Genomic DNA, 13,916 nt, shown 5'->3' with positions numbered 1-13,916 from the left:
ATCCACTCACCTCAGCCTCCCAAGGCACAGGATTACAGGCTGAGCCACTGAGCCTGGCTCTAAGCAACATTTTTAATTGATAGAAGTGTTTTTTTTGTTTTCTTCTATGAGCAAGTAGAAGCTGACTGTCCAGATGCAGGTGTTCTGAAACATTGATGATGGGCTCTTGCCTTTGGAACCAGGCATATCATGATTTAGGTTTGCAGAATTTAGAGTCTTTCTCTCTGGTGTCTTCAGGCTGAGTTTACTTGTTGGAGTGGAAGGATTGCTCTTCAATGCTGATAGAAAGCTTCTACTTTTACCATGATGTTTAACTGTTCTGTTGCATGTTTTACAAGTAATCAACAATACACTTTTGGAGTCTTTGTACTTTTTCCACAATTTTTGCTTCTTTACAACTAAGTACATAATTTGTTTCTCAATTAAGAAGTTTCTGCATTTTGGTCGTCAGCGCCTTGGGTCTGAGGCATTATCCAGAACTAACAACTGGAAACAGTATGGACACATTTCTTCAAAAGGGCTCTTGTAATCATGCGATGCTGAGCTGTAGGTCCAGAGGAGATAGCAGGTCTGGCCCAAGAGCTCTCGTGGAGGCTCCGCACCGCAGCCTCCAAGTAGTGCTTTGGCCTCATGGTCGCCGCCTCCTCACTGCGGAGGCCAGGCAGGAAAAGGAGGCACGGGAAGTGGGCTTCCCGGCGTCCTAATTTTATTTTTTTTAAATAGAGATGAAGTCTTGCTATGTTGCCCAGGTTGGTCTCAAACTCCTGGGCTCAGGCAATCCTCTTTCCTTGGGCTCCCAAAGTGTGAGCCACCCCGCCCAGCCTGCTGTAAAGTTCTTATATGTGAAACAATATCATTTGAAAGTAAACTATGATAAGTTAAAGATTTATATCGTAAGGCCTAGAGCAGCCATTAATAATAACGCAACAAAGAGGTATAGCTAATATGCCAAGAGTGAAGATAAGGTTTTATTTTTTAAAAAACCTCAATTACTGTAGCTGGGCTCGGTGGCTCAGCCTGTAATCCCACGCCTTTGGGAGGCTGAGGTGAGTGGATTGCCTGAGCCCGCGGGTTCAAGACCCGCCTGGGCAGGTGAGACCTCATCTCTACAATAAAATCAAAAAATTAGCCAGGCGTGGTAGTGCACGCCTGTAATTCCGGCTACTTGGAAGGCTGATGCAGAAGGATCACCAGAGCCCAGCAGGTCAAGGCTGTGGTGGCCGGGAGCGGTCACTGTACTCCAGTCTGGGCGACTGAGTGAAACTCCAACTCAAAAAAAAAAAAAACACCTCAATTACTAACCAGGCACAGTAGCTCATGCCTGTAATCCCAGCACTCTAGCAAGATCTTGTCTCTACAAAAAAATTTAAAAATTAGCCTGTAGTCCCAGCTACTCAGGAGGTTTGAGCCAGGAATTTGAGGCTGTGGTGTGCCTGATCATGCCACAACATTCTAGTTATGGTCAATAACTAAGAATAAGACTCCAACTTAAAAAAAAAAAAGACAAAAACCAAAAACTCATTTACTTTAAAATAAGGCAAAGGAGGGGGGGGGGGAAGTACCAAAGAACAGAAGGAACAAATGGAAATGAAGAGCAAGTTGTAGATTTTTTTTTTTTTTTTTTTTGAGTTGGAGTCTCACTCTGTCGTCCAGGTTAGAGTGCAGTGGCACGCTCGTGGCTACTGCAGCCTCAACCAGCTGGGCCCAGGTGATCCCTCTGACTCAGCCTTCCAAGTATCTAGAATTACAGGTGCCCATCACCACGTCCGGATAATTGTTTTATTTATTGTAAAGAGGAGGTCTCAAGTTGCCTAGGATGGTCTTGAATCCCTGGGCTCAGCCAATCCCTCACCTCTGCCTACCAAATTACTGGGATTACAGGCATGAGCCACCACAAATAAAAGGCAGAGATTGGAAGACTGCATAAAAAGCAAGACCCAACTATAAGATGTCAATTAAAAATCTACTTTAAATACAGAGACACAATGCTCACTTTGGTGGCACACATACTACATTGGAATAATACAGAGAAGATTAGTATTGCTCCTATGTGAGGGAGACATGTAAATTCCTAAAGCGTTCCATTAAATAAATATAGAGACTTAGAGAGGTTAAAAGTAAAAGAATGGAAAGAGATATACCAGGCAAATACTAAGTAAAAGAAAACTGGAGTAATTATATCAACATCAAGGTACATTTAAGAGCAAGGAATATAATAGGAAGAGGGTCATAAGGACAGGAGGCCAAATTTTCAAGAATACATATACAATCTCAAATGTGTATGTACCAAATTACAGAGTTTTGAAGTACCTGAAGCATAAACTTTTAAAACTAAAATAAGTAGATATAAATAGAGGGATATATCATGCTCATGCATTGAAAGAATATTGTTAAGATGTCATTTTTCTTCAAATCAACCTGTAGTTTATATACAATCCCAACAAAAATTCAAAAAGGCTTTTTTGTGGCAATTGACAAACTGATGCTAAAATTATATGGACCAGAACCAGGAATATCAAAAATATTTCTGACAAGAAAAACAAAATTGGAAGACTAAAATTATCTGACTTCAAAACTTATTATGAAACTGAAGTTATTTATATAGTATGGTATTGGCAAAAGTTTTTGGTCTTTACAAAAAATTTTAAAAAATATATTAGCCAGGTGTGGTAGCATGTGTCTGTAGTCCCAGCTACTCAGGAGGCTGAGGAGGGAGAATTGCTTGAGCCCAGGAGTTAAAGGCTGCAGTAAGCTGTGATCGTACCACTGCACTCCAGCCTGGGCAACAGAGTGAGATCCTGACTCCAAAAAAAAAAAAAGAAAGAGAGAGAAGAAAAAAGAAAATCTCTGTGACTTTGTGACCCTGGGTTAAACAGATATTTTAAAAAACAGGACACAAAACACATGAACTTATGGAAATAAATTGGCAAACTGAGACTTCACTTAAATTAAAATATTTTTCTCAGCCAGGCTTGGTGGCTAAGCCTGTAATCCCAGCACTTTGGGAGGCTGAGGTGAGTGGACTGCCTGAGCCCGCGGGTTCGAGACCTGCCTGGGCAACTTGGCGAGACCTCATCTCTACAATAAATCAAAAATTAGCTGGGTGTGGTAGCGCGCGCCTGTAGTTCCAGCTACTTGGAAGGCTGAGGCGGAAGGATTGCCGGAGCCCAGCAGCTCAAGGCTGTGGTGGCCGGGAGCGGCCACTGCACTCCAGTCTGGGCGACTGAGTGAGACTCCAACTCAAAAAAAAAAAAAAAAAAAAAAATTTTTTTCTCTCCAAAAGACAAGGTTAAGTAAATGAAAAGGCAAGCCAAAGACTGAAAGATAATATTTTAAAAAATATATATCTGATAAAGAATTTGCATCCAAATAATATACACACTTCACCAAATAGACAAATGGATGGCAAACACATGAAAAGATGCTCACATGAGTAAGCATTAGAAAAACTCACAATAGCCAGGCTCAGTGGCTCAGCCTGTAATCCCGCGCCTTTGGGAGGGAGGCTGAGGTGAGTAGATTGCCTGAGTCCGCGGGTTCGAGACCCACCTGGGCAGCGAGACCTCATCTCTACAATAAATCAAAAAATCAGCCAGGCGTGGTAACGCAAGCCTATAATTCTGGCTACTTGGAAGGCTGAGGCGGAAGGATCACTGGAGCCCAGCAGGTCGAGGCTGCGGTAGCTGGGAGCGGCCACTGCACTCCAGTCTGGGCAATAGAGTGAGACTCCAACTCAAAAAAAAAGAAAAACCCACATTAGGCCGGGCTCGGTGGCTCAGCCTGTAATCCCAGCGCTTTGGGAGGCCGAGGTGAGTGGATTATCTGACCCACCCAGGAAACTTGGCAAGACCTCATCTCTACGATAAAAAAAAAAAAAAAAAAAAATCAGCCGAGCATGGTAGCGCACGCCTGTGATTCCAGCTACTTGGAAGGCTGAGACGGAAGGATTGCCGGAGCCCAGCAGGTCAAGGCTGCGGTGGCCAGGAGCATACCACTGCACTCCAGTTCGGGCGACAGAGTAAGACTCCAACTCAAAAAAAAAAAAAAAAGAAAGAAAGAAAAACTCACATTAAAACCAGAGTAAGCACTACTATATTCCCTCTAGAATGGTTAAATTTTTAAAGACTGCCAATACCAAGTGTTGACAAGGATGTGGAACATCAGGAATTCTCATTCATTGCTTGTGAGAATGCAAAATGGTATAATGACTTTGGAAAATAGTATGGCAGTTTCTTTTACCATAGTTAAATAAACACTTACCATATGACCCAGCAACTCCATTCCTAGGTATTCACCATCGAGAAATTACAATTAAGTCCACACAAAAACTTTATGCTAATGCTCATAGCAGTTTTATTCATAATAACCAAAAATTAGTCAGGCTCAGTGGCTCAGCCCATAATCCCGTGCTTTGGGAGACTGAGGTGAGTGGACTGCCTGAGCCCGTGGGTTCGAGACCCGCCTGGGCAACTTGGCGAGACCTCATGTCTACAATAAATAAAAAAAAATTAGCCAAGCGTGGTAGCGCGTGCCTGTAGTTCCAGCTACTTAGAAGTCTGAGGCGGAAAGATTGCCGGAGCCCAGGAGGTCAAGGGTGTGGTGTCCAGGAGTGTGCCACTGCACTCCAGTCTGGGCAATAGAATGAGATGCCAACTCAAAAAAAAAAAAAAATTGGAAATTATCCAAATGTCCATACAATGGAATATTACTTAGCAATAAAAAGTTATGAACTACTGGTACATGCAGCAACATGAATGAGTATCAAAAGCATTATGCTAAGTGAAAGCATTATGCTAAGTGAAGGACTCTATGATTTCATTCATATGAAATTCTAGAAAATGCAATACTATAATTATAGAAAGCAGATCAGAATTTGCCAGGAGCCAGAGCACAGAAGGAGGGAACTGACTGCAAAGGAACACAAGAGAACTTTATGGGGGTGTTAAAAATGTTCTAAATCGGTCAGGCACAGTGGCTCATTGTAATCCCAGTACTTTGGGAGGTGGAGGCAAGATGATTGTCTGAGCCCATGGGTTCGAGACCAGCCTGGGCAACTTGGTGAGACTTAATCTCTACAATAAATCAAAAAATTAGCTGGATGTGGTGGTACACGCCTGTAGTTCCAGCTACTTGGAAGGCTGAGGCAGAAAGATCACCTGAGCCCAGCAGGTCGAGGCTGTGGTGGCTGTGAATGTGCCACTGAACTCCAGCCTGGGTGACAGAATGAGACTCAAAAAATAAATAAATAAGCCGGGCTCGGTGGCTCAGCCTGTAATCCCGCGCCTTTGGGAGGCTGAGGTGAGTGGATTGCCTGAGCCCGCGGGTTCAAGACCCGCCTGGGCAGTGAGACCTCATCTCTACAATAAATCAAAAAATCAGCCGGGCATGGTAGCGCATGCCTGTAATTCCGGCTACTTGGAAGGCTGAGGCGGAAGGATTACCGGAGCCCAGCAGGCGAGGTTGCAGAGGCCAGGAGTGGCCACAGCACTCCAGTCTGGGCGATCGAGTGAGACTCCAACTCAAAAAAAAAATCAATCAATCAATCAATCAATCAATAAAATAAACAAATAAAAAATAAAAATGTTCTAAATCATTATTGTAGTGGTGGTTATACAACTATCCATTTTTCAAACTCTCCAAATTATACACTTAATATTGGTGAATTTTGTTGAATGTAAATTATACTTTAATAAAGTTGTCCCCCCATGAAAAAAAGGCATAATCCCAAGACCAAAATGACACTAGCTAAAAATTCTGGATGCTGGAAATCAAGAGGATAAATGGGAAATGGCTTAATAGACTTGAGAAAGCTGATTCCTAAGCCAGTGGCAGGAAAAGCCCAGAAACAACCAAATTCTCAATGAAGAGCTACCAAAAAAGCTCAGGAATTGCTGGCACCAGGTACCCCTGGAAGAGAGAGTAAAGATGAGACTAAAAACAGAGACTGCGTGAAAGTCTGTTTAGGAAACAGACTCCAAGCTCCTCCTATACTGTTCCACACAGTCAGGCGACTTTCCAATCCTGGCAGAAGATTAGCATTTCATCTTCTGGTTAGGATAAAACAGGTTTTCTGGACTGGACTAGGCAGAGTTGAGAGCAGGGGTAGCATTGTGAAAACAAGGATATTAAATGAAAGTTTACAATTTGAATGTTGAGGCCCTCCCCTCCCACACAAACAACTTTCCCTTCTTGGCTCACAGCCAGACAAATATTGAGAGGCTTTTTTCCCTGGGAAGTCTGACAGTTCTAAAGGAAAAGACCCAAAGATAAAGACATTGGAGGCTCCCTGGTGAAATATCCTAGCTCCAAAATGGCCCTCAAGGATCCTCGCTGCCTAGTGTTCACACTCTTGGATTCTTCTCGATGAAATGAGGGCTGGTCTGCAGGACCAACAGAGTCTGTCAGAGGTGACAGAGAGTGACTTCCAAGGTGAGGTCATAAGGAGCATTGCAGCCCCCACCTTGGTTTCTTGAATTAGTTGCCCTGCAGGAGGTAGCCACCATGCATGAGCACGCTCCAGGGACTCTTGTGGAAAGGTCCATGCGGAGAGGAACTGGGACCCGCTGCCAACATCTTAACTCGTCAGCCACATGAATAAGCCACCTCGGAAGCAGATCTCCCTTCAGAAGATTGCAGCCTGCTGACATGGGACCTCTGCTTTATGGGGTACCATAAGCCAGAATCAAACAGCCAAACTGCTTCCAAATTCCTGACCACAGAAACATAGTATATGATTACTGTTTTTGGGGGGTTTTTATAAGTTGGACTATCACTCTGTGCCCAGGCTGGAGTACAGTGGCACACTCACAGCCATCCCAGCATCGACCTATTGGGCTCCACCAATCCTTCCGCCTCAACCTTCCAAGTAGCTAGAACTCAGGCGTGCGCTACCATGCCCAGCTAATTTTTAATTTTGTTGTAGAGATGAGGCCCCGCCAAGTTGCTCAGGCTGGCCTCAGACCCACGGGCTCAGACAATCCATTTGCTTCGGCCTCCCAAAGTGCTCGGATTACAAACTGAACCACTGAGCCTAATTACTGTTATTTTAAGCCACTAAATTTGGGGGCACTATGTTATCTAGGATGAGATCACATTTGTTTATCAAAACCCAGATTACCCTTAATGGAGCCTAGAGTTGACGAGTCTCCCCCACCCCATACACACATTCTCAGAGGCTTCCAGTGAGCCTTTTAGTACCCATCCTTAAATATGAGCAGAGGCCAGAGACCACCAGACACCCAGCACTCTAAAATGAAAGACTTTAAAGATAGGGACCAAAACAGTTGAAAAAGCAACTTAGAGGATGCTGAGACCAAGCCAGGATGTGAATACCTCCCCAAACTATTTTTAACATTCTCAAAGAGGCAAGACAAATACTGTGTCCAAGAAATAAAGGACAAGATATTATTTTTAAAACCAGAGAATATGAAAGAGTTCTTGGAAATTAAAAACAGGATAGCAGAAATAAAAAACTAAAAAAAAAGGACTAGAAAATAAAATTGATGAGCTAGCTCATAAAGTAAAGGCAAAATGAAAAGAACAGGGAAATGGCAGAGAAAAGATTTTAAAAGTTGGATAACCTGTCCAGAAGTTCCAATATTTGAATAACAGGAGTTTTAAAAACAGAGGACAGACAAAATGAAGGAGAAGTCACCGAATGTAGCAGTTCCCAAATATTTTGTTATTACCTCTTTTTTTTTTTGAGTTAGAGTCTCACTCTGTTGCCCAGACTGGACTGCAGTGGCCGCTCCCAGCCACCGCAGCCTCGACCTGCTGGGCTCCGGCGATCCTTCCGCCTCAGCCTTCCAAGTAGCTGGAACTATAGGTGCAAGCTACCACGCCCAGCTAATTTTTTTTATTTACTGTAGAGATGAGGTCTCTCCAAGTTACCCAGGTAGGTCTCAAACCTGCAGGCTCAGGCAATCCACTCACCTCAGCCTCCCAAAGCACGAGATTACAGGCTGAGCCACCAAGCCCAGCTGTTCTTACCTCTTTATACTCTTAAAAAAACTACTGAGGTCCCAGCTTGGCACAGGGGCTGAAGCCTGTAATCCCAACACTTTGGGAGGCCAAGACAGGAGGATCACTTGAGCCCAGGAATTCGAGATCAGCCTGGGCAACATAGTGAGATTTCATTTCTACAAAAAAATTTAAAAATTAGCTTGGTGTGGTGGTACATACCTATAGTCCCAGCTTCTCAGAAGGCTGAGGTGGAAGAGCCTGAGCCCAGGAGGAGTTGGAGGCTGCAGTGAGCCACGATTGTGCCTCTGCACTCCAGTCTAGGTGACAGAGTGAGACTCCCAACTCGAAGAAAAAAAAAATTGAGGTCCCAAAGGGCTACCAGTGTTTACTATGCTAGATATTAAACCAGACAATTAAAAAACATGTATAAATTCATTAAGAATCAATAATAAATTATATATTAATATAAGTAAAATATTTCAATGTAAAAGAAATGTATTTTCTAAACCATAATAAATTTAGTGAGAAGAGTGGCATTGTACATTTTTTACAAATTTATTTAATGCCTGGCTTACTAGAAGATAGCAGGGATTTAAGATCTGGCTTCGGCTTTCAATCTGTTGCATTATACCATTTCGTTTGAAGACTATGAAGGCAAGCCAGCCTTAGCAGATATGTAGTTGGATAAGGGGGGAGTATTTCATAGTCTTCCCAGATAACTGTGGACATTATTCTTTGGTACTACACCAGAACTCGACAAGTGGCGGTTTCTTTCTCTTTTTTTTGAGTCAGAGTCTCACTCTGTCGCCTAGGCTGGAGTGCAGTGGCGTGCTCACAGCCACCACAGCCTCGACCTGCTGGGCTCAGGCAATCCTTCCACCTCAGTCTTCCAAGTAGCTTGAACTATAGGCACACACCACCATGCCTGGCTAATTTTTTGATTTATTGTCTCGCCAAGTGGCCCAGGCTGGTCTTGAACCCTGAGTTCAAGCAATCTTCTCACTTCGGCCTCCCAAAGTGCTGGGATTACAGGCATGAGCCACCATACCCAGCCAAGTGACAGTTTCTTAAAGGTGAGTTGCATTATGAAACCTGAAATCATATCAGTGAACATTTCATACCGTCAGGCTAAAGCGTATTGGTCTATTTTGAAACTAGAATGAATCTTTAGAAAAGCACAATTCTATAACATCATGAATTTGGTCATCTGGAAGATACTGGATCATAGGGATGTGCAGCTCTGCCAAATGCTGACACATTTCATTATATGATAACCAAAAAATCACATTTATTAATATCATCACCAGTTTTATCAGGGAAGACTTTAAATATTGGAAGTGTATCAAGTTCATGGTAGTGAACACAAGTTTTCTCAAATCCTAAATTTTCTCTTGGAAGCAGAAATTCTATAATTGATAACAAATAATACTGTCAGTTCTTTATTTTTTGCTTTTAAAAAAATAGGCCAGGCATGGTGGCTTACACCTGTAATCCCAGCACTTTGGGAGGCTGAGGCAGGAAGATTGCTTGAGCCCAGGAATTTGAGACCAGCCCAGGCAAGAGAGCAAGACCTCGACCCTACAAAAAAGAAAAAAATTAGTTGGGCATGGTGGTGTGTGCCTGTAGTCCCAGCTACTTGTGAGGCTAAGGCAGAAGGATTGCCTGAGCCCAGGGGGTTGAGGCTGCAGTGAGCCATGATGATGTTACTGCACTCCAGCCTGGACGACAGAGAGAGATTGCACCTCAAAAAAGAAGAAAACTGCCTTTTTCACTTTTGGGAAAATATCTATCAAATACCATAGGTTGTCTGTTAGTCCTTTTTTTCAAGTAAAAATGGTGCCTCCATGAAAAAAACAGCCAGCTCAGTTTTCAATCCCCAATTCCTTTTCCTTGAGAGTCCTTGTACATTTCTATGCAGAAGTGCTTTATGTTTATTTCCCAAGTTGTCACATAGGAACATGAAAAAGATGTGCATTCGAGGGTTGCGATAAATAATTTTTACTGCTTCATCTAATATTCCTAAATTTGTATGTGAAGCTGTCTTTGGGTTTTGGGGGATTTTTATTTATTTTTATTTTTATTTTATTTATTTATTTATTTTGAGTTGGCGTCTCACTCTGTCACCCAGACTGGAGTGCAGTGGCACGCTTCCGGCCACCGCAGCCTCAAATTGCTGGGCTCCGGGGATCCTTCCGCTTCAGCCTTCCAGGTAGCTGGAATTACAGGTGCGCGCTACCACGCCCGGCTAATTTTTTTTTTTTTTTTTGTAGAGATGAGGTCTTGCCAAGTTGCCCAGGCAGGTCTCGAACCCGCAGGTTCAGGCAATCCACTCACCTCAGCCTCCCAAAGTGCTGGGATTACAGGCTGAGCCACCAAGTCTGGCTGTTTTTTGGGTTTTTTTTTTAACATTTTTTAAAGTTAGAGTCTCACTCCTTTGCCCAGACTGAGGTGCAGAGGTACGCTTACGGCCACCCCAGTGTCGACCTGCTGAGCTCTGACGATCCTTCTACCTCAGGCTTCCAAGTAGCCAGAATCACAGGCTACCACACCTGGCTAATTTTTAATTTATCATAGAGACGAAGTCTCACCAAGTTGGCTGGGCTGGTCTCAAATCCACAGGCTCAGGCAATCTACTGGCCTTGGTCTCCCAAAGGGCTGGGATTACAGGCTAAGCCACCGAGTTGGGCCATAAAACTATTTTTATGCTAGTAAGACTTTACTGCCATTTTCACTGTGTTGACATTTCACTGATGGTACAAAAGCAGTGGTGAGTAAAGCTGCCAACACATGAGCAAGAATCAGGGCAGTGGCACCAGACTGTTCTAGGGGTCACCACATTCTTCTCCACCACACACTCCTTTAAAAACAAACCAGGGCCAGGCTCAGTGGCTCAAGCCTGTAATCTCAGCATGTTGGGAGGTTGAGGTGAGGGGATTGCATGAGCCCACTGATTTGAGACCAGCCGGGCAAGGATCTCTAGACTCCAGCAGGTCGACACTGGTGTGGCCGTGAGTGTGCCACTGCACTCCAGCCTGGGTGATGGAATGAGACTCCAACTCAAAAAAAAAACAAAAAACAACAACAAAAAAAACAGTTTTACAACTCAATAGCAAGAAAACATATAAACTAATTTTATAATGGTCAAAGGATCTGAACAATTTTTTTTTTTTTGAGTTGGAGTTTCACTCCATCACCCAGGCTGGAGGAGGGCAGTGGCATGCTCACAGCCACTGCAGCCTTGACCTGCTGGGCTCAGGCAATCCTGCCACCTCAGCCTTCCAGGTAGCTGGAACTACAAGCATGAGCCATTACACCTGGTTAATTTTTTGATTTATTGTAGAGACGAAGTCTCACCAAAGTGCTGAGAATTTGGGCTCAGGCAATCCTCTCACCTTGGCCTCCTAAAGTGCTGAGCCAACACACCCAGTTCCATTTTTTGTTTTTTGGAGTCAGAGTCTCACTCTGTCACCCAGGCTGGAGTGCAGTAGCACGTTCACAGCCACCACAGCCTTGACCTGCTGGTCTCAGACGATCGTTCCACCTCAGCCTTCCAAATAGTTGGAACTACAGGCATGTGCCACCACAACTGGCTAATTTTTTGATTTATTGTAGAGATGATGTCTCACCATGTTGCCCAACCTTGTCTTGAACCTGTGGGCTCAGGTAATCCTCTAACCTCCACCTCCCACAGAGAGTGTTACAGGTAAGAGCCACCACACCCAGCAATCTGAACCTACATTTATGTACCTTATAACATCAATGTATACAATAAAATTTACTTAAAATAAATATATAATAAAAACAGTTTTGCCCTCACAGAGCTACTGAAAAGGTCTAGAATATCTCCAGGGATCAGCAGGCCACATCTTGAGAACTGCTGATCTAATGCATAATTTGAGAAAACATTTCAGAACTAAAGGATATAAGTTTTCAAATTAAAAAAACTAACCGAATGCCCAATAAAGTAGACAAAAATAGGTCCACTTCAGGCATATCATTATGAAACTATGGAACAATGGAGACAGAAAGATCCTGTTGGCTTGCAAAGAGTAAGCACAGGCCAAACCCAAAGGATGGGGAGTCAGAGTGACTCTGGGCTCCCAACAGCAACACCAGAACCTAGGTGGTAATAGGCAATGCCTTCCAAATTGTGAGGGAGGATGGACCCTAACCTATACTTCCATATACAGGCAAACGACCAATTAAGAATAAGGACAGATATTAAGGAAAGATATTTTCAGACAACCAGGATCTCAAAGATTAACATCCCATGTACGCTTTGTTAGAAAGTGACTGGAGGAGTCACTAAAATGAGGAAATGAACCAGTAAAGAGGAGGCCTGGGATCTAGAAAGCAAAGGAGTGAACCCAGGGGAGAAGCAAAGCCAGTCCCCACATGACAGTGAAGATCACAGTTGAGTACGGAGCTTGGAAAGCAACTGGAACTGACGGGAGCAGGGCACAGAACCACAGGAGAGGGAGAAGCCCAGCACAATCAGTGAAACCAGTCCCGTTTCCCCACAGAACGGATATTTATGGGGGTCTTGAGTAGACATAGAAATTGACCCTCCTGGTCTTAAAACCTAAACTTACATTTGTCTTATCTGAGTTCCTTCCTCAGGAGACCAACACTCAGGCAAGGGACTGAACCTCACCAGAACATTGCATCCAGAATGAAATGCAAGACCCCTCACTTTACCTGGTTGCTTCCTACCCCTCCCTAATCGCTGTTTTATATGACTCCCCCCACTACATTAAACCCCCAGTTTCAATCATTTGAGATTTGAGACTGATTTCCCTTCTCCTTGGCTGATATCACCCCAATTAAAAGCCTTCTTCCCTTGTAATACTTGTTGTCTCAGTGATTGGCTTTCTGTGCTCTCAACCTAATAACCCCCTGGCATTTTGGTAACATCAGGACTACAGGATCTGGCTACCCCACCCCTCTGGAAGAATCTTCATTTCCATTACCTTTTTTTTTTTTTTAATGAGTCAGGTTCTCGCTCTATTGCTCAGGATGGAATGCAATGGCAGGATCACAGCTCACCACAGCCTCAAACTCCTGAACTCAAGCAATCCTCCCACCTCAGCCTCCTAAAGTGCTGGGATACAGGCATGAGCCATCAGGCCTGGCCCCAAAGATCTTTTTGAAGAGACTCTCTCTTTCTCTCTCACTCTCCCCAAATACACAGAATGGAAAGCCAGTCTCCCTCTCACTCAAGCCACCTCTGTCTTCACTTTTTCCTGGTTCAGCGATTTTCACTTGCCCTCTCATTTCCCATCTGTGCCCTGTTCCCCAGCCATCTCACATCCCACTGCCTCACTGCCTTCTCCATCCCTACTGACTGTGCTGACCCTCTGGAAGGTGGCAGTGTGGAGGCCCACCTTGGGGAACATGGTCACCATGCTTCTCAGACATTCTTGGCGCTTCTCCTCCAGGCCCTTCTGCTTATCTGTCCAGGCCTGCAGTCTGAGGTTCTGCAGGCGGTCAGTGTTTTCCAGGAAGATGTAGGGGTTCTGAGCCTTGTAGGTAACCCCCGTTTCTCTCATGTTTTGTATGTGATCAGTCACTTCTTGTCTGGAAGAAAGGAGAAGCAAGTCAGAGGATGGAGAGGCCTCCTCCTCTCCCAAGTCTGTTAACCAGAGATGATTCTGTTTTCTGTGATTCCTGGGAGCAAGAAGAGAAATGGAGGTTGGCAAAATCCAGGGAAAACAGGGTGCAGAAAAGTGGGAGGTGGTATATCGAGAGGAGCCTCTGGGCTGAGATGGAAACAGGAAGGGAAAGTAAAGCAAAATGGGGGAGTGTACAGGTGGGTTATGGACAGGGCAATAGGAAGAGAGGAGGAAGTAGAGAAGTGGCTCTGAGGAAATGCCCCATAGGGAGAGTGGCAGGTAAGCCCTCCCCCTCTTCCCCCTCAGGAGGTGCCCTAGAGCCCAGGTCAGAAATGCCTTGCC

At 44.2% G+C, this 13,916-nt stretch overlaps 1 protein-coding gene and 1 pseudogene across 1 annotated transcript in view; both read right to left on the bottom strand.

Moving 5' to 3' along the window:
• The window catches only part of LOC103267325, a 5,785-nt pseudogene extending 5,153 nt beyond the window's left edge, over positions 1-632 (bottom strand).
• Positions 1-13,916, bottom strand: part of FAM186B (family with sequence similarity 186 member B) — a 32,744-nt gene that overhangs the window by 8,490 nt on the left and 10,338 nt on the right. Inside the window, exon 5 of the mRNA XM_021715988.1 lies at positions 13,347-13,539. Within this exon, the coding sequence (XP_021571663.1) occupies positions 13,347-13,539 (193 nt within the window). The remainder of the gene's footprint in view (positions 1-13,346; positions 13,540-13,916) is intronic.

Source organism: Carlito syrichta, unplaced genomic scaffold, assembly GCF_000164805.1.
Source record: "Carlito syrichta isolate Samal-C Ts95f unplaced genomic scaffold, Tarsius_syrichta-2.0.1 Scaffold308104, whole genome shotgun sequence".
Classification (NCBI taxonomy): Eukaryota; Metazoa; Chordata; class Mammalia; order Primates; family Tarsiidae; genus Carlito; species Carlito syrichta.
Note: the sequence above shows the minus strand (reverse complement) of the source record. Positions and strands in the feature narration are given on the sequence as shown.